Genomic DNA, 19,494 nt, shown 5'->3' with positions numbered 1-19,494 from the left:
GTATAATATCTAGAACAGATAGATAGTCATTTTCCAATTCCAGGATATGCCAAATACAAATCTGTAGCACTATTTTTGAGTGAATACTATAGTAAAGTATATGCACCATTAGTTTATTTGTCTTCCTGATTTCCAAAACATTGCTATCATTATTTCATTTAGATAATGTTCAAGATGATTATAAAAATTTCTTATTTGAAATATGATGAAACTAGAATAGGCACTTAGGTGTAAGAAAATAGTTCAGTACAAGTTGATAAACACTAGTCTATATTTTGATCTACAAACAGTGTGATATGATGGACAGGCAACAAGCATTTGTTGAATATTCACTTTTTTTTTTTTTTTTTTTTTTTTTTTGCGGTACACGGGCCTCTCACTGTTGTGGCCTCTTCCGTTGCGGAGCACAGGCTCCGGACGTGCAGGCTCAGCGGCCATGGCTCACGGGTCCACCCACTCCGTGGCATGTGGGATCTTCCCAGACCGGGGCACGAACCCGTGTCCCCTGCATCGGCAAGCGGACTCTCAACCACTGTGCCACTAGGGAAGCCCTGAATATTCACTTTGAGAGGCAGTAGATTCAGCATTTAAAAGCTTTGGAGTCAGCATACATGCGGTTTTGAATTGAATGAATCTGGGTTAACCAACAGCCTCTGACACTCGCTAACTTTCAGTCTTATTTCACTTGCCTTAGATTTATCATCTATGCAATGAGGGCAGTAATCATAACTACTTCATGGATAGTACACATTATTAAAGTTGTTAAACACCACTGGCTATAGAATCAGATTACTTGTGTTTGAATCCTGCCTCTGTTACTTAATAGTTGATCTCAGTCAAGCTCAACTTCTTTCAAAACTGAGTTTAGGTGACTAGATTTTGGTCTTTGAGCTGGTGAGATAATGAGATTTAGATTTGTATGATGCGATCTTGGTCTTTGAGTGGATGCTATAATAAAACAAGACTCTTTGGAATTGTGGGAGAGGATGATGTATTTTGCTTGTGGGAGGGACATGATTTGTTGAGGGCCAGAGGTGGGATTGTGGTAGGCAAAATTCTAAAACCCCAGGATACCCACCTCCTTCTGTGCATATCCAGTATAACTCCACTTCTTGAGTATTTAAAGATTTTTCTATTAAAATGCTTTCAGAGTATCCTAGAAGAAATAGTTGGAGTTTCTTAAAGAAATAAATCATTTTAAAAGAGTTTTTAAAAGCATCAAACACTTTAAAAGAACATTGACTGAATGTTAATTATCCATGCACTAAAATATATTTACTCATTTACTAGAAGGACTGTTGAAAGAAGAATTATATAATTGGTATAGTAGAGATTATACTAATGAGTACTTACCATGTGGTTGAAGCTGTATATGTTTTAATTTACTTATTTCTAATGGAATCCTATGAGGAATGACAACTATACCTTGCATATTTCACAACTTAGGAAATAGAGGCACCAAGAGGTAAAACAATTTTCCCAGTGGGTAAGTGATAATAGAAAATAGAACTGTTCAAAATAATAATCTACATAATTGTGTAATGCTACTTAAAACCATTATTACAGAAATATATCTACCTAAATCTATATCCATATCTATACCTATCTATATCTATTTATCTTCTCAGATTTTTCCTCTGGAAGAGGAGTGTAAGCCCCAAGCATTGGGTATACTACATAGATCAGGGAACTATAATATTATCCAACTAGTGTCAGTTATTTCAACTGTAGACTAATGGAGGGATCATTTTGAAAGTTCAACCTTATTTCAGTAAGGATAGATGGCAAATCTCCTATGAGAAATTATGGAACTTCGTCTGGAAATGACTACTGACTTAGTCCATATTTTGGAAAGAATGATGAATTTGTTTATAACAGGGTATCACAGGGCAAGGCATTATAAGCTTTTGAAGGTCTTGGTAAATTCAATGAAAAATAGGTCACATGTATAAGATGATACAATATGAAGTTTGAAGTGACCAATTCCATAATATGTATTTCTCACTATACTAAGTTCAGTTGATTTAAAGATGAGTAAAACATGGTCCTTACCCTCAAAAGTCTCTAGACAGGACATCTGCTTTTTTTCACTTTCAAAAAGTTAGTAGTATGTAACTCTTACTGTAAAATACTCAAGGTGTGGTAAGTCATGAGGAAAATTATTTATTCTGGGAGCTCGCTCTGACAGTTGTAGAATAAAAATCAGATTGAAGAGTTTTGGATGACTATACCCATTCTTTGTCTGTTTTCACCAGCAGCTCCCAAATAATTCCAAATTCAGTTTCTCATAAATACTTTTTCAAACTATTCAAACTTACCTCTTCTTTGACTAGTTTTCATTTAAGTATACATCTAAGGCATGGTGCTAACTTGAAGGTCAATAAGGAAAACAGGATGAGGGATCTGTCTTTTATGAAAATGTGCTGCTTTTGAGAACTTTTTTTTTTGATAGGAAAAAATGGCAGATTTTCTCTTGTAAACCGTATGTTCTTGCATTTCTGATATCTGGAATCAGTAGCTTGCCAGAAACGTTCCCAATCAAAATTCAGACTAACCCATGAAGGTGTCCAAAGAAGTCTGTTCTGATTACTAAAGATGTTGAACTAGTCCTGACTTCAAACAGTAGATATTTCCACACTTTAGTGGTATATGACAGCTCTATTCATTCCACAATGTCAGATTCTTTGGTTTTGGCCATTGGGTATTTACGCATTTCTGGCTAGGGAAGCAGAGAAACCTAATTTGATTCTCAAGCCAAAAGTTTTTAGGCCCTGTTCCTTTGGAACTTGGACTGGAGGATTTTGGCACTGTATAAAGACGAGGACAGAGCAAGTAGTCACACATAACTAACTGACTCAACAGAACATATTCAGGGAGAAAGATCATGCCTACACATTGGATAACCATTCTCCAAGGCAGACTGACAACACCCTGAATTCAATCACCCTTAAATAAACACACAAGGAAAGCAAAGCTTTAACATACCTTCCGGCACTGCTTTCCAAAGCAGCCTGATTGGTTTGAGTGCCATAGGCCAGGCTGCAGATGCAACCATTACTGTTGTTCTTACTTATGTCTGTCTGCTAACAAGCATTCATATGCTTTGGATCATTAAAGTCACAACCTCCTATGCCAATCTATTCCTCTCCACGGATTTCCTGTAGATTGGAAAGAGAGATGCTATTTTCTGTTTCTTTTTTCTCTCTATTAGGACCTCCAGTAAGGGTTATTTCTGAGGTCTGAATATTGTAGCTTGTACCCTTGCCCCCATTGAGCATATAAATTGTGTTCCCATTAAGCTTGTTCTTTTTGCCTGATTTATTTCGTTTTCTGTTGTACGTGCCTTTTCAATGCAAGGCAAGTGATTTGTGCTGGAGCTGCGACAGACAAAAAGTGTTGTAACTTAAGCTATTTCCTGGTGCCATTGCTATCTGTGAGAGATCTGCTGTACTTACACCCTTGCTAAATTTCTTCTGACAGACTCCAGGTGGTCGGGATTTTCACAATCCATCCCATTTCTGAATTAGAACTTGTCATTTGGGGCTCTGTGGATTCTTCCTTATCATCTTACTGTTGGTAGCAGGTTGAGTGTATTTGTATATCTACCTGTAAAAGGCCACATGTGTCCACAGGTATAAGCAGAGGTAGAGAAACATAAGTGTCTCTTTCAGAGAAGGCACAGAAGACAGATACTGGAGAGAGAGAGAGAAAGAAAAAAATTGTCACTTGTAGTATTATGCAGGCTGCCCATCTAAACCCATCATTGCCTGGCACCTACACACTAAGGGCAAGGATCCAGCCAACTTGTGAGTGGGCACCATGCCATTTGAGCAGATGGGCATGGAAGTCGGCAGCCAGTAGACCATGTATGTGCATCAGCAGTGGGTGTTGAGGGCACGATTCCCAGAGGAGAATGTCCTAACAGCTGTCTGGCCTGAGCCAACATACTTACGACCAAGGAAAAGTGCCATCCTTCAATCCTGCTGAGTTGGATTAACCTTCAGAGCTAATCTGCGGTTTTGTCAGTAGAAGGTGAGTTTGGGGTCTATGAAAACCTCAAAAAATAACTGAAGAAAGGAAACTGGAAAGATACGATTATTAGACATTCACTAAAGGTGCCAACAACATTTGTATGCATGTTTTAAATATTTGACCAAAAGTCCATTAATTCTTGAAAGAACGTCATAGTTATTAAAAGCTTTGCCTCCCACAATGCTTTTAGAAGTGACCTTTCGACACAGGGAGAGCATTTTCAGTGAGTTACATAGTACATTTCCATCTTTGCACTAAGAAAAAATGTGCAAGGAAAGGTGTCAAAAGACTATAGAAATCTGACTGTGGGTAAATGTCTTTGTCAAACTTTACATATCATAGATCAAACTTGATATATCGTGGATTACAGCTTTCCAAAGAAGAGCATTTCTTCTTTACTGATTGAACATATACCTGAAAAAGTAAGAAGTAAATTTGATATTTCAACTTAAGCCCTTCTGGACAATGAAAGAGCCTGAAATATGAGACTGAAAATAGAGCCTGTTTCTAATCTGTTGAGTATTTCCAGACAGTTAAACATCATGAAATTAGATATAGTTTGTTTCTGCCCAACATAGCCAAATGGTGATTTGACAATGATTTGTTTCATTTAGCTAAAAATAGGTAGACCATTTTAATAATTTAGACCTTCAATAACTGTTTATTTGTTTTCTGTTTTCCTTTGTTTTGAGGTTTTTTGAGATAGTTTTCTTGGTATTGTTTTCTACTGCTTTGAATCTTTTTATTTAAAAAATAACATGACTTGCCATTGTGGAGAAAATATCCGTTTGGCCCAAGTGTTCTAGATACCCATCTATATTTTCTTAATCTATCTAAACTCTTTCCTTTTGTTTACAGAGTAAAATATCTCTGTATGGAGAGTAAAAGAGATGAATAAGTTATTTTATCTGCTAATGGTAGTAACTTTAGCTCTGGCTCTAATGAATTATCTAATGTGTTAGATCTAATACCATTAGTAGTATTATGAGTGAAATAAGATGTTTCTGTGTCTATTTGGCCCTTATTTTCTCATATCAATTTGGAAATTCATGGCTAAATATATATGAACCTATAAAGAAAAAAGTAAGCTAAAAATTAAGACAATACATAAATGCACTTCACATGAAGAAAATGTAAAAAATTGTATTACCAAGATATCTCTGTGTTTCTTGCTTCTGGTAGTTTTTATCTTACAAGTGCATTTGAAGGCTAAAATTGTGGAGCGTCCAAGTTCCGTATGAATGATACCTCTCAGTCTGAGAAGATTCTTGGAGAGAAACATTTTACTGAAAGTATGCAAAAAAAAAAAAATGAGAAAACTAAAACAGTATTTAGCAATAAACAAGGAAGTGTGTGCTGTATACAGTTCATTTTTATTTAAAAAGGAAAGTAAGAGGCAGTTTGATTTTCTTCTTGGAGGAACACACATGTTTGTGACTAAATAAAGGAGGGAAAATATAAAGGAGTTAGAATCATTCCAGCAAGCACTTACCTTTGGCTATCTGGGATAAGAATATGTGGTTGAAGCTGAATTTCACTCAGCTAGACTTATCCCAGGATTGAAAGGCTGGTGAGAGCTTCAGGTGACCCAGATGCTGACTAAAGAATACTCAAGAAACTTAAAAAAAAAAAAAAAAAAAGCTGATAAACTTTAGTATACCCATCAAAAGGTTTCTGAATCTTTCATTTTCTGCAGGGGATAAAAGAGATGAGAGTGTCAGATTTCTGACTGACAATGTACAACCAAAAAAGGTTTATGGAAAAAAATTTTAAAAAAGACATTTGCTTATGCCCAATATGGTAATTGAATGATATTGTGGGCAGATGGAGGAAGAGAATACAAATGTTAAACAGTATACTGTGGTACATTAATAAGGAGTATAACAAGATTTGGGTTTTCCATGGTTTATGTCATTACCTCTCATTAGGACTAGGAAGGATACATTTAGTTAGTGGTAGAATAATTATGAGGCATGCGTAAATTTTATATGTGCCTACAAATATGTAAAGTTAGAACATTAAATGCATGATAAGGTAATGTCCTTATATGTTGTTATCTTCCTTTTTTTTTCAAAATCAGTTACCTACCACATACACATGATTGAAAAAATAGAGCCATCACTTAGGTTGATGTTTATTATTTCTAAACAACTAAATTGTTGTGAGTTTAAGAAATACCGGCCACCTCTCCACATTCCAAAAAAAAAAAGCTTCACTAACTTTCCTTAATTTCTGATTGTAGTAGCTTTAAGAAAAAGAACTTGCAAAACAAATGAAGATTTGAACATAAGACTTGGGATACACCAAAAACAAACAAGCAAACAAACAAAAACTCTTGAGAAACTGAAGATAAAAACTAAACTTAACCAAAAATTTATTTCTGTTTTTCATCCAAGTATCCAGGGAGGTTGCTAACGGGAGGTATGCCTCAGAAAATGTACATGTCTGTGAAAATGTTGGAACTAATGCTTTTATTCAAGTGATTTTATTTCAGTTCTAAGCCACAAGATATAAACTTTCATCAAAAATGGTAATCTATTTAAAATCAGAGCTATGTGGAATGTTTCATGTTTATGTATAACTCTCATAGTAGATGCTCCTAAACAAGGAAAATAATATGCTCAAATTCTGTTATTTTTACAGTTTGTAATATATCAAGTACTAGACCCACCCATCAGTTTCATATTTTTTAAATAGTTAAAAAAGGAATGGAAGAAAAAATAGAGACACTTTGAAAAAGGGACTTTTAATTCCTTTTTTTGGAGGAAAAGGTATCTGAAAAACTTAATTATGATGCTTATTCTAATAAGAACAAAAAGGAATTTAAAGGAAAATATGCATTACACATCTTGAATACTTCATTTTCCACTTTGCTTTGCACAATTAGAAAGCTAGGGTACCTGGGGAGGGCAGAGGATTGGAAACAGGGAGCATAGTGTGCAGTGATAAAGGGGAAAACTCATAGATTTGATCTAAAAAAGTTGCAGTGATATATAATATTAACCTAATTTTGAGTTCAAAAAAATCCAAGTCAAAAGATATTTGTATTTCTATTTTTTCAATGGTAGCTACAGATGATTTCTATTTACTGGAAAAATAAATCAGTAGGAAGATGGCATCACTGAAAAAAAGGTAAGGTCTGACATTTTTTTTTTTTCTCCTCAAAGGAAGGGTTGCCATCAACTCATGTATTTATTATGAAAGCTCAGTTGCTTAAGATGCAGAATACTGTGAGAGAAAAAACAGTTTAAGGCATAACCATGTTACCTCAAAAGAAACTGTTAAGTAACATTCTTAATAAATAGGCTGGAGAAGTGTGGAATTGTTAAGGCCTCTTTCTGCTAAAATGCTGGAAGTAAATTGACAGGTAGCAATTCATAAAATTCTCAGATGGGAATTGTAAAATGATTTTGAAACCAATATTTCATAATTTAAGAGTAAAAGAACTAGCAAAAAAAAATCAGGCTATAAACACTTAAATATGTGGTGGGTATACATACATGTTCACTTATGTTTAGAGGGAAGATCTGTATACTATTTCAGATTATTTGGAGACGTAAAAAGAAATCATACATACATATAAATCATATTTTCAGGCTTCCTCAGAAGAAATACTTCTGTACTTCACAGAGAAAATAATGTATTAAAATTTTTATATCAAGCTACTGCTAATATTTTGACTGTTATTTTACGTTTTCAAATTCAATGATTAATTAACAGTTCCTGCAAAAGTGAAAAGGATCTAAGATTAAACAATGGAGCCCAACCTTGCCAGCATTCTGAAACTTATCCAGAAGCAATTTGCAGAACAAGATGTAGGTTTTTTGATGTCAGGTACATTTAAAAGTTCTGATATCAAGAACTTCATCCAAAATGAAGGATTATCCAAAATGAAGTATGTGCTGTCTTTGCAATACTAGTATTAGAGATATTTTATAATGTCAACAAACAGGTGCATTTTAAGCACCTACTATTGGAAATTACTGGCATATGAGTGTAACTAAACATGAAATGTTTACTGGCTAAAATGAATGGTTCATAAAAAATCTATGGAAAAGAATATAAAAAAGGATGTATATATATATATGTGTATATATATATATATATACACATATATATACAAGAAAAACTGAATCACTTTGCTGTACAGCAGAAATAAATACAACATTGTAAATCAACTGCACTTCAAAAAAAAACCAAACTGATGTCTTAAGTGGGACTGTTTCTCAGGAGAATGTCCCATAAAAATTTGCAAAGTTATCAGATACTGCCAATAAGCTATTGATAAATAATTATATAAGCTGTAAGATTTTCTCTGTTTATACTGTGGCTTAGGAGAATCATTTTTTCCCTTGAAACTTAACCTCATGAGACTGTGATTGACCTCAAATTTTCTTTACAATTATTATTTCAATTAAGTATGTCACAGAAGCACAGCTCTTTTGAAACATCCTAAGTTTTTCAGATATCCATGCAAGACAACTGAGCAACTTTGGATCCAGAATTTCCTAAATAAGTCTCAGTCAGCATAATCTGATTTGGCATAACATATTTCTGTACCTAATGTTTAACTGAGAAAGACATTAAAGCAAAAGACAGGTGATGAAAGTTTTCTTTTCTTCCATATCTTCATAACTTGATTGAACATGATAGATGAGCTAGCTTATTGATTTAGGAATGATCAGCAATATTACTTCCCCAAAGGAATAGTAAGATGATTCATAACAGATTTGAAATCTGATTTCTAACTTCCTGCATCAATGTGTACAAATTTGTAAGCTTGGCTCTCTTCAAATTTCTACCTTAGGAATATCCACTTATGCGCACAGGAGATCTCTGTAGTTCCCCAAGAATTTAGTGACTGTCTTTATACATATACATTTATATTTCTGGAAAAACAGTAAAGTGCAATAGCTGAGGGCTTAGATCCATGTTAAAACATCACCTGTGCTTTCACTAGCTATGGATTTTCAAAGTTACTTTAAAGGTGTGTGTCTGTGTTTCTACCTTTATGAAATATATGTCATTGATCTCTTAATGTTTGGGTGATAATTAAATAGTTTAGTACATGCAAAACACTTAGAACAGTGCCTGGCTACTAATAGGCACTCAGTAAATGTTAGCAGGCAGTATTATTGTTGTATCATTTCTCAAGTTGAATTCTTGTTTATACCATGGAACCAATGGTTTCCTTCAAGGGTGGTATGTGCTTAGTAACTGGTCATTTCTAATTCCATTTCTTCCCATTAAAATTTGTTTCCCAAACTTCAGTCATTCACTTACTGTGTTTGTTCTTTTTTCCCCCACATTTCATATACTTAAATAACTTTATATTAATGGAAAATGTATTCATATCACTAATAAATGGCTCTGATGTGATAAATTTTTCTACTAAACCTTAAAATTATGTAAATAATAATTAAAATTGAAACATCAGCTAAAATCATCTCTTGTACCCCTGGCAGTATGTATACAACACATTTTGAAGCATTGCCTTATAAGAAAGCTTTCTGTAGGTGACTAGAAGGGAATATTTAGAGGCTTGTGGACCACTATGCCCATTAAAATCCAGTAGTGGTAGGACAAAAGATGGCATGGACTTGGCCATAGAAGAAATGGTAAAACTGACACAAGTGAATGCCCAGGTGCCTATTCATTGGTATCGTATCGTGGAGACATTTACATACTACTGCTTTCTCTAACATTTAAAGCTTGAGGTACTTTACATGCCAAAAGAATGACTTTTACGCCAAGACTATAAATCCAGCAAGAAAATGGAACAAGAAAACTCCCTCTATCCCAGAATTGTCCGACCTTTGTAAGCTGAATATGACATGTATACTAAATTTTCACTGAAGATTATAAATCTTAGTATAATGAGTAATAGTTGAGAGTAGTAAATTCTAAATGCATAGCAATATAAAACAAATTCTAGTTCCTTAAGAGGCTTAAATACCAAATATATGTGTATTCTCCCCCTGCTGAGAAGCTGAAATATCAATGAATAACAGGTATGAAGTTTTGGTTGCTAGGATTTCTCTAATGAACTGTTATTCTGTTCACAGTTTTCTTATGCAAAAGACCTTTCATTTAAACATTGATTGAGTGTCAACTATGGTTATCTTAATTAGGGTAATGTTAACACCTATAAAATTCTCTAAAATACATGATGGCTCCACAAAATACAAGTTTATTTCTCGCTATATACAAGTTCGAAGCAGTTTTTCTACCTGAATTCTCTGTCCTCGCTGCAACTTTTCTCTAAGCATAAAATTATTCCAAAATAAAAAGTTTACTAAATAAAACAAAGTGAATTTTCCTGGCCTGTGCTTGGCTTTTCTTGACATGGTGATTCAGGGCCCCCAACTTGCATCTTTATCCTCCCATAAGGCCTCGGTTAATGTTTACTCCCAGCCAGTATACTAGGAAAGAGAACATTGCGGGGGGAGCACTCACTGGTTAATAGCCTTGGAGGGGGAGTGGTTCTCATGATTTCTGCTCATTTGCCTTTGGTCTGAACTAGTCACGTGGCCACTCTTAACTGTAAGGCAGGCTGAGAGTGCAGTCTGGAGATGTGCTCAGGAAAGAGAGCACAGAATTTGGTGAGTGACCACCAGGCTCTTCCTCCCTCCCATATATCAATTTGCACCTGTATTCCAACACTTAGAAATACACCCATACACCTCCTCAAAGGAGACAACCAAAAGTCCCATCCAGTTACTGCCTCAAGCTCCAGTTCCAGAATCTCTGGTGATAAGTAGCTTTCTTCATCAGGCCCAAATTTTCTCCAGGGTGTTAAGAATTTAGAACTTGAAAAATAAGCTCTCTGTCCTGCCCTCCCCATCATATCCAATAGAAAATGGTGGGGCAAGAACTTAATACCTGGAAATAAACAAACAAACAAAAATCGTCTCGTTTGTAAAGGAAAGAATGGTAAATGACCAACAGTCTCTGGACCAAAGTGATGATTGTAATCCTGCTGGGCAGGTCCTCTGAGACCCTGCCCTGGCAGTAGAGACAGTTTCTGGCTCTTCTTTCTGGGAGAATTTCCCATATCCATTGTTCTCCAGGTTTCTGGCTCTGCTTTCTGGAGTCTGTTCCTTCCCCATTATCCTTCTTGGGCCACATCTGAAGTGGGAATTGAAGAAAATGGCTTCCTTGAAGGTTGTACTGCCTTCATAATTCAGTTTTTGTGGAGCAAATATGGGATTCAGGGACTGAATAGAATCACAGGGTTTTTAGGCCAGGTTTTTGGTTTCTTTGGGAATACAGTTCCCTCAAAATCTTAGTAGACATTGATCTAATCCCCTCAGTCTGTTGCATGTGCTGGTAAGCAGAGTCAAAGACGTCCAGAGTTCTTTTCTAGACATGGTACTTGAGCCTGCTTTATTTAAAGATTCCTTGCACTCATGTCTTTCTCTCTCTTTGTCTCTCTCAGTCTCTGCCTTCTGTCTCTTCCTTTTTCTTCCTAGTGCTTTGTCCCAACCCTTTCCACTCTCTCCTTCATTCAAAGTACTGGAAAATTCCTGTTTAGTGAAATAGTACTCTTAATGAGAGCTTCTACTTAAATTTTCAAGATAATGATTTTTAATTATAAATTCCTCACTTTTTTTTAAATTATAGAATCTGTCTACGATGCTTCTTCAGGAGAAAGAACAATAAGGCATTTAAAACAGATTTGTTCCAAAAGCACTTATTGTGTGATTATTATATATTTATATATATCTAGATAATAGTAGAAGACAGGGAAATTAATAGCACATTAACTTCGAAAAAGCTGAGTTCATAACATAGCATAAACACAAAGTGTTTCAATATTAAATATTTTGTTCCAGTTATTACTACAGCATTGCAGATCACACTGAAACACAGAGGTGTAAAGCAATGATTTTTTTATGCTTATAGAATCTGGTCAAAAATTCAGATAAGGCACAACAGGAACGGCTTATTTCTCCTACAGTGTTTGAGGTCTCTGCTGGGAAGACTTGAAAGCTGGGGGTGGTTCAATGGCTGGAAGAAGGAATCATCATATCTTTATACTCATGTGAATGGTGGTTGATACTGGCTGTCTGCTGGAACCTCAGCTAGTCTGTCATCTAGAAGACTTACGAGGTCTCTCCCTGTGGGGTCTCTGTATGGGATGATTTGGTGACTTTTTTTTTTTTTTTTTTTTACAATCCATAGCATATTTATTACTCAATAGCCAGTGCCACATCATAACATCACCCAGAGCCCTCACCTTCCCTCCCCACCTGTCCCCAAGGGTACACCCGTAATGGAAAAAATGAAAGTAAACTCAGATCTCTGCTTTTCCTCTGGAAAAAGGGATCTTGGCCCTGGAAGCCCCTTTCCACAGGTCTCAGCAGGCAAGGTAGTGGACACCTCCTGTGCCCAGAGAGCGGGGCTCCAAGCTCCAACAACAGAGAGAACATGCAGGCAGGAGCAGAGCCCCGTGTCTGTGGAAGAAGATGAGCTGGGAGTATTCCAAGAGAACAAGGGGGTAGTGCATGATATTTTTATGCTCTAATATTTGGAGTCCATATAGTATTACTTCTGCCATATGTTTTAGTTAAAGCAGGTATAAAGGTCTGCCCAAGTTTGAAATGAAAGAACATAGACCTCACCATTTGATAGGAGGGGTGTCAAGGTCACACAGTAAGAAGACCACATGCAATATGAGATATTGTTGCAGCCAGCCGTCTTTGAGTACACATCTTACTCAAATTAATGTCCCAAACATTTACTTCCCATTTAAATGTACTTTATTCACCTTTTTGAATGAATCTGAATATGGTTATTTTCATGTGCACTTTTACTAAATTACTCTCTTTTAAATCATTTAAAGTTTTTTTTTTTTTTTAAGAAAAATAATATAATAGTATCAAATGTCACTATTTTTTCAGGTATCCCGGCACAGAAGGAATCATTCACAGCATGTCTTGAAAGATGTCATTCCTCCACTGGAACAACTGGTAAGTGATTATTTCACTTCAATACTGTATTATTTATCTACTGCTACAAAATAAATTACCTCAGAACTCAGCAACTTGGAACAGCACATATTATTATCTCATGTTTCTGTGGGTAAGGAATCTGGGCATAACCTAGCAGGGTCCTGTGGCTCAGAGCCTTCCAAAAGTTTGCACTCAAGGTTTAAGCCAAAATTGGGGTCACATCTGAAGGCTTGACTGGGGAAAGATCTGTTTTCAAGCTCAGGTACATGGTTGCTGGCAGGATTTAGTTCCTTCAGGGCTTTTGGCCAGAGGCTACTCTTACTTCCTTGCCACTTGGGCTTTTCCAGCATGGTGGCTTGCTCCTTCAAAGCATGCAAACTGAGAAGACGAGAGTCTGGCTTATTCTGCTCCTGCCAAAATGACCTCCTTGCTTTTTCCACAGGGCCGTTTCTCCTCTTCTTTCCTCTGCCTGATACAAAATACTTCATTTGGCGCCCAGAAATTTTTAGGGCTCATTCGTTCCTTTTCTTCGCATCTCTGTTCAAATATCACCTTTTAAGATAGCTCTTCTCTAGTGTTCCCTAAACACAAATGAGCAAATTTAAAAACCCACCAGTTCTGTCCACACTTCTTTTCTCTTACCCTAATTTAATTTTCTCCATAGAACTTACCACCATGTGGTATACTCTGCAGTTTCTTTTTATTTGTTTGTCATCTCCTTAGAAAGTTCTGTGAAAGCAGGGTTATTGTCTCCTATGTTTATAACTATTCCCATGATTATAACAATTGCTAGAACATAGTAAAATCTCAGTAAATGTGTGTTAAATGAATGCACAAATGAAATAGTTAATGACTTTTTTTTTAATTTCCAAGCTCATAGTACACAGATCTATACTTGTGTACTTTCTCTTCATTATCTCATCATATATCTTGAAGTGCTGCTTAGTCATTTGTTCTTAGCGCATCTTGGTGTCATCCTTAAAATGAAATATCCCAAGTTGAACACACCATCACCATCTTCCCAAATTGATTCCTATTTCCATTGAACCCCATCTCTATTTTTTTAATAGCTGTTAAAAACAAAAAAGTTAGCTCTTTTTAATAGAGAAGACTTGTTTTAAAATTTTATTTATTTATTTAAATTTTTATTTTGTATTGGAGTATAGTTAACAATGTGTTAGTTTCAGGTGTACAGCAAAGTGATCCAGTTATACATATACATGTATCTATTCTTTTTCAAATTATTTTCCCATTTAGGTTATTACAGAATATTGAGCAGAGTTCCCTGTGCTATACAGTAGGTCCTTGTTGGTTATCTATTTTAAATATAGTAGTGTGTACATGTCAGTCCCAAACTCCCAATCTATCCCATTTCTATTAGTAGCAAATGTTTATCTAGGCTGAGAACACATTTTCTTTGGATCCTTTATTTTCTCTGTGACCCTTCACATGTCAACATTTTCTGAGGTGGTTTCTCCACAGTGGATGTGGTGGCCTCATTTTTTTCTCCATGTGTACAGGCACACCCTTTCTGAGGCCTTCAAATGCTTCTGGTCTCACCCCACTGTATCCCACCATGCCTCTCCCACTGATCCTGTGCTACTGTACAACCTTCCACACCAACCTTCTTTAAACAGTACCTTCATTATTTCATTCTCCTTGTCAGAACTTTCAACAGCTTCCTATTTTCTATAGCACCAAGTCTATAGACTTCTCTCATGGCTCTGATTTACCTTATTTATTATCTACTGCCAAATACACAACCTCGAGCCAGCAATAGTAACATGATTAAGACATGGTTCTCACCCTGAAGGAATTTGGATTTTCTGTAACAATTATAGTTCCTTCATCTCAACACTCTTTTGTGTTGTTCTCTCTTATTTCATGGGTAATAGACTTGTTCCATGGCTAGACTATAAATGCTTTGAAGTTAGGGGTCATGACTTGTATTTTCTTTATTATATCATACTTCCCCTTACATTGCTTCTGGGACTAGTGTTTGTTCAGAAAAGACATGTTTGTCAATTGATTTAATGATAAGATATTAAAGATTTATTAAAACAATATTGTTGATTTTGGAGATTAATAAATATATGACTGCTATTCATAGTGAAAGACATTTTAAAATTTAGTTAGATATAACAATATCTTGTTTTCAAAATTAATCACTTAGGTTTCAACTTAGAGATCATTTTCCCTGGAAAGTATTTCTTTGCTTCCTCAACTTTGCATCAGGTAGCCCTTCTTTATTCTGCCTTCCTATAGCAGCTTGGCCTTGCCTCTGTCTCTAAATTGCCTCTATCTCTAATCACACTAAAATTGCCTGTTTCCTTTTACTTGTCTCTTACTGCACTATAAGTATTTGAGGGGAGAGCTATGCTTCACTTACTGTTTTATTATTAAAACTTCATAGAAGGCCTGGCATAGTATCGCTGTACAGTGAATAGAAAGTAATTGTGTTTCTTTTCTATAAATTTGCCTTACAGAACATATAAAGTGCTCTTTTTTAAATATAGCACGTGCAAATGTTTCTCTGAAGTGTTTGATGAAACATGGCAAAAGTTAGACTGAAAATGAAGCTATATGAACGTGTGTGTACATAATATAAATATATATGCAATTATATATAATTTTACATGTACAAATATATATGGATTATATTTGAAAAATGCCTTAAAGTGTCTCAAAATTTTTATATGAAATATATATTAATTATGAATTTTAAAAATTAAAATTATGGTCATTACTTAAATTTAATCAATAACTAATGGTATATTTGTGCTATGCCTATACATCAAGCATAGGCTAATATTAAAAAAATTAGAATATTCAGAAATAGTTTTGTCAGTTTAATAACTTCCTACCTTTAAGGTTATTTGTTGGTTTGCTGGCCTATAGTTATGTGTTTTGACTCTGCAGCCTCAATTCTCAATAAATGAAACTCATTTTAAATATGTCAAATTATGGATAGTTTAACTAAAAGAAAATATATCTAAGTGCTCAATACTCTATTCTAGGTCAGATAACCTTGTAAAAGTGACATTGGGAAGTACTGCTGATAGAAGGAAAAAAAGACAGTAATTTGTTGACCTCTTCAGTTTGCAGTCTCTCTGAATCTCTTTCTCTGCATCTCTCTCTCTCTGTTACTCTCTGTCTACACAAGCACACTCTCTCTCTCTCTCTCTCTCTCTCTCTCTCTGTCTAAACTCTACTGGAACTACCAACCAATTTACTTCCTATTCCTGAGTTGGGTTTCCCTGGACCCTCTCTTTGAGTACTTGTTTATCTTGCTCTATCTCGTGAACAGAGGTTATGTTCAACTTTTATTCATCAATCTCTACTTGAATTAAATTGCTTATTTAATGTTACTTTAAAGACAAATGATTATCTTTCCCCCACACGTCTTACTTATGAATTACTTCATTATGGTAGACGATGCCGAAATAACCACCAATTCCCTCAAACAACAAATTCTGATTAATATTTTTTTAAAATTTCATTTACTTATTAATTTATTTTTGGCTGCGTTGGGTCTTCGTTGCTGCGTGCGGGCTTTCACTAGTTGCAGCGAGCGGGGGCTACTCTTCGTTGCAGTGCACGGGCTTCTCATTGCGGTGGCTTCTCTTATTGCAGAGCACAGGCTCTAGGAGTGCAGGCTTCAGTAGTTGTGGCACGCAGGCTCAGTAGTTGTGGCCCCCAGGCTTAGTTGCTCCGCGGCATGTGGGATCTTCCTGGACCAGGGCTCGAACCCATGTTCCCTGCATTGGCAGTTGGATTCTTAACCACTGCACCACCAGGGAAGTGCCTCTGATTAATTTTTAATTATCCGTTACTGTTTACATCAAGACTTGAATTATTTTCCAGAACCTATAAAGCTGTCTTTATATTTGACTAATATAACTGTATAATTATTTTTAACCTAGAGTCACATATTTTTTTTTCACAAATCTGACGTGTTCCTTCCTTCATCTCTACATCTCTTTTTCTTTCCCTCATGCCTGCCTCAGTGTTGCTTCTGGAATCATCCATAGGTTCTTGCAGCAGTTTCCCTTGCCAGTACCTACCAGGATCAACTACCATATATAAAATGATATACACCAAAACACTGTAGAAAATAGTAAAATCCTTTAAGTTGATGTTATTACTCATTATTTTTACTATATGGATCTTTGAGCTTATTTATATCCCACATTTTCTGCTATAAATCCCATTTCCTTTATCTCCTATATTTAGAACTTCCTTGAACAGTATCCAGCAATCATGGGAGGCTTTGGCTTTAAGCACAACTGGCAAAAGTATCCTATTCGATGCACTCACTCCCTTTGGAGAAAAGTAATTCATTTTACGACAGTGGAGTCTGCCATGGTGGATGCTCCCATAGATGCTATCATCCTTTGGTAACCATGCTTTACCTCTCAACTTCCCCTTTAATAAAGTAGGTTGTGATCAACACGGTTAAACAGAAACATAATGCATTTCTTTTGAATACTGACAAAAATATATTCCTATCTGGAGTCTGAAATCTTAGGGCAGAAACTACCCAGTTCACTGACAGCTGAAGTCATTTATGCCACTTGGTGTGCAAATCCATATGCTATCAATGCATGAGACTATATTATTTTCTGAGAAGCCGTGTTGTTGCTTAACCATTTCTGTAATGCAGCAAAGATTTTAAACATGAAATGTCAAATATACTAATATGTGTTTGTTTCCTGATCTTGTATATTTCATATTATAACTCTTCGTGAGACCTAATTATTTTCCGGGCATTTTCCCTTTTCCCCCTAAAGAAATGTTCAAGAAAAATAACCCTGTTTATAGCATGTTAAATCTTTATCATCTTTATGTTTATCAAAAGAGTATAAGACATGTCTACGGATAACCCTGCAGGAGTCAAAAGCCTGTGGCAGGTTTTAGAGAATCATCTGCTACCTCCTGAGCTAGAAGGATTTGGAGGCCAGATCTCAGGAAGTTGCCATGGCTTGGGGGCAAAGCAGGCTTTTGCAGATAAACCTTAAGTCACAGATTCTACCTTTTGGAGCCAGATATCATTTTGTGGATTAATTAATACTTGTGAGGGCTTTAAGGATGAAAGACATTGTGAGCATACAGTGTTTTCTTATTTTAAAACAAAGGACGGCCCCTTTGGGCGAATAATTCTATTGATCAGGCTGTGCTTTCCTCAAATTGCAAAAAATTTTCAAAAGCTCTTCAGTCTTTCAAAATTCTACTTTGTTAAGATAGAATTAGGTTTTCTGAAAAAAACTTTTTCCCAGATCTTCAAGCTGGCAGTATGTTAATAATGTTACATAATTTAATAACAGTAATACAAACCATCTCCAAGTTTTCATTGCTTTATGTACCCTTCCTTTACTCAAACAGCAGGAGTGTGTTTTTTATTTGAAAAAAAATTTTATTGGAGTATAGTTTTTACAGTGTTTTGTAGGAGTGCGTTAATTGCAATGTTTGTTGAGGCCATCCCTGTGCTGGGCACTGGGCTGGGTTTAGGGTATGCAATGATATGCTAAATAGTCATGTCCTTTTTTGGAGGGCCTGTCAGTCTAAGGGTGAAGAAAAGTATTAAACGAGTAAAGAAAGGCATAATTCTCTGAATGCAAATTACACAACATGCTACGACAGCAGACAAACAAGTTTCTATGAAAGAGGGAGAGCCTACCTTGGATTAAGTAGTCATAAGATCACTCTTTGAAAGGGCAATTTAAATTGAGATTTGTAGGGTGACTAGAGTTTGTCAAGCAAATTACTGGAAGAATGATGCAAACTGAAGGAACATCAAGTGCAAAGGTCTGGAAGTCAGAACAAAGTGGTTACATTGAAAAAACTGCAAGAATGCCACACTGGCTAGAACAGGGAAATAAGTCTGGAAGTGTGGGCAGAGTGAGGCAGTGCTCAGATGTTGATGGGCCTTGAGGTGATGATAAGGAGTTCAGAAGCCATTAAAACACAGAAACAGGTTACCATGACTTCTCCCATCCAGGCCTACATTTGAAATTCATTTAACTGTAGAGTAGAGAAGAAGAACAAACACAACAACAAAAAAGGTTGTTAACATTGAGCAATCCTTTCTTCCCTACTGCCTTGACCAAAATTAGGTTATAACAAAACAATTGAATGAGGCTAATTAGTTGCCCAGGCAGTGACCAGGAAGGCGATTCTCACTGAATTCCAATGACGGGCAAAGAAAGAACAACATATTTAGATCAAGGAAACAAAGAAATAGAAGTCAGGGAAGAAGAGAGAAATAAAGGAGGAGAAAGGAGATGTGATACATAGGAAAAGCCTCCAGAAGACTGAAATTCTTAAGATAAAAAGAGGTTCCCTCATCAGCCTGTTTCCCAATTAGAACCTGGATATTTTGGTGGTGACCAAATGAAACACACTGGTTACAAGATGAAAGGCTCAGGAAAAGGCTATGGGGGTTCTTAAACATCAAAATGTAGCTTATTCAAGATGATATTTTGATGAGTGAAGGGTAAATAAATCAGAG

General features: G+C 35.8%; 1 protein-coding gene across 1 annotated transcript in view; it reads left to right on the top strand.

Moving 5' to 3' along the window:
• The window catches only part of ARHGAP15 (Rho GTPase activating protein 15), a 624,143-nt gene that overhangs the window by 63,216 nt on the left and 541,433 nt on the right, over positions 1-19,494 (top strand). Inside the window, exon 3 of the mRNA XM_067739897.1 lies at positions 12,936-13,004. Within this exon, the coding sequence (XP_067595998.1) occupies positions 12,936-13,004 (69 nt within the window). The remainder of the gene's footprint in view (positions 1-12,935; positions 13,005-19,494) is intronic.

This window comes from Pseudorca crassidens, chromosome 6 (assembly GCF_039906515.1).
Source record: "Pseudorca crassidens isolate mPseCra1 chromosome 6, mPseCra1.hap1, whole genome shotgun sequence".
NCBI classification, from domain to species: Eukaryota; Metazoa; Chordata; class Mammalia; order Artiodactyla; family Delphinidae; genus Pseudorca; species Pseudorca crassidens.
Note: the sequence above shows the minus strand (reverse complement) of the source record. Positions and strands in the feature narration are given on the sequence as shown.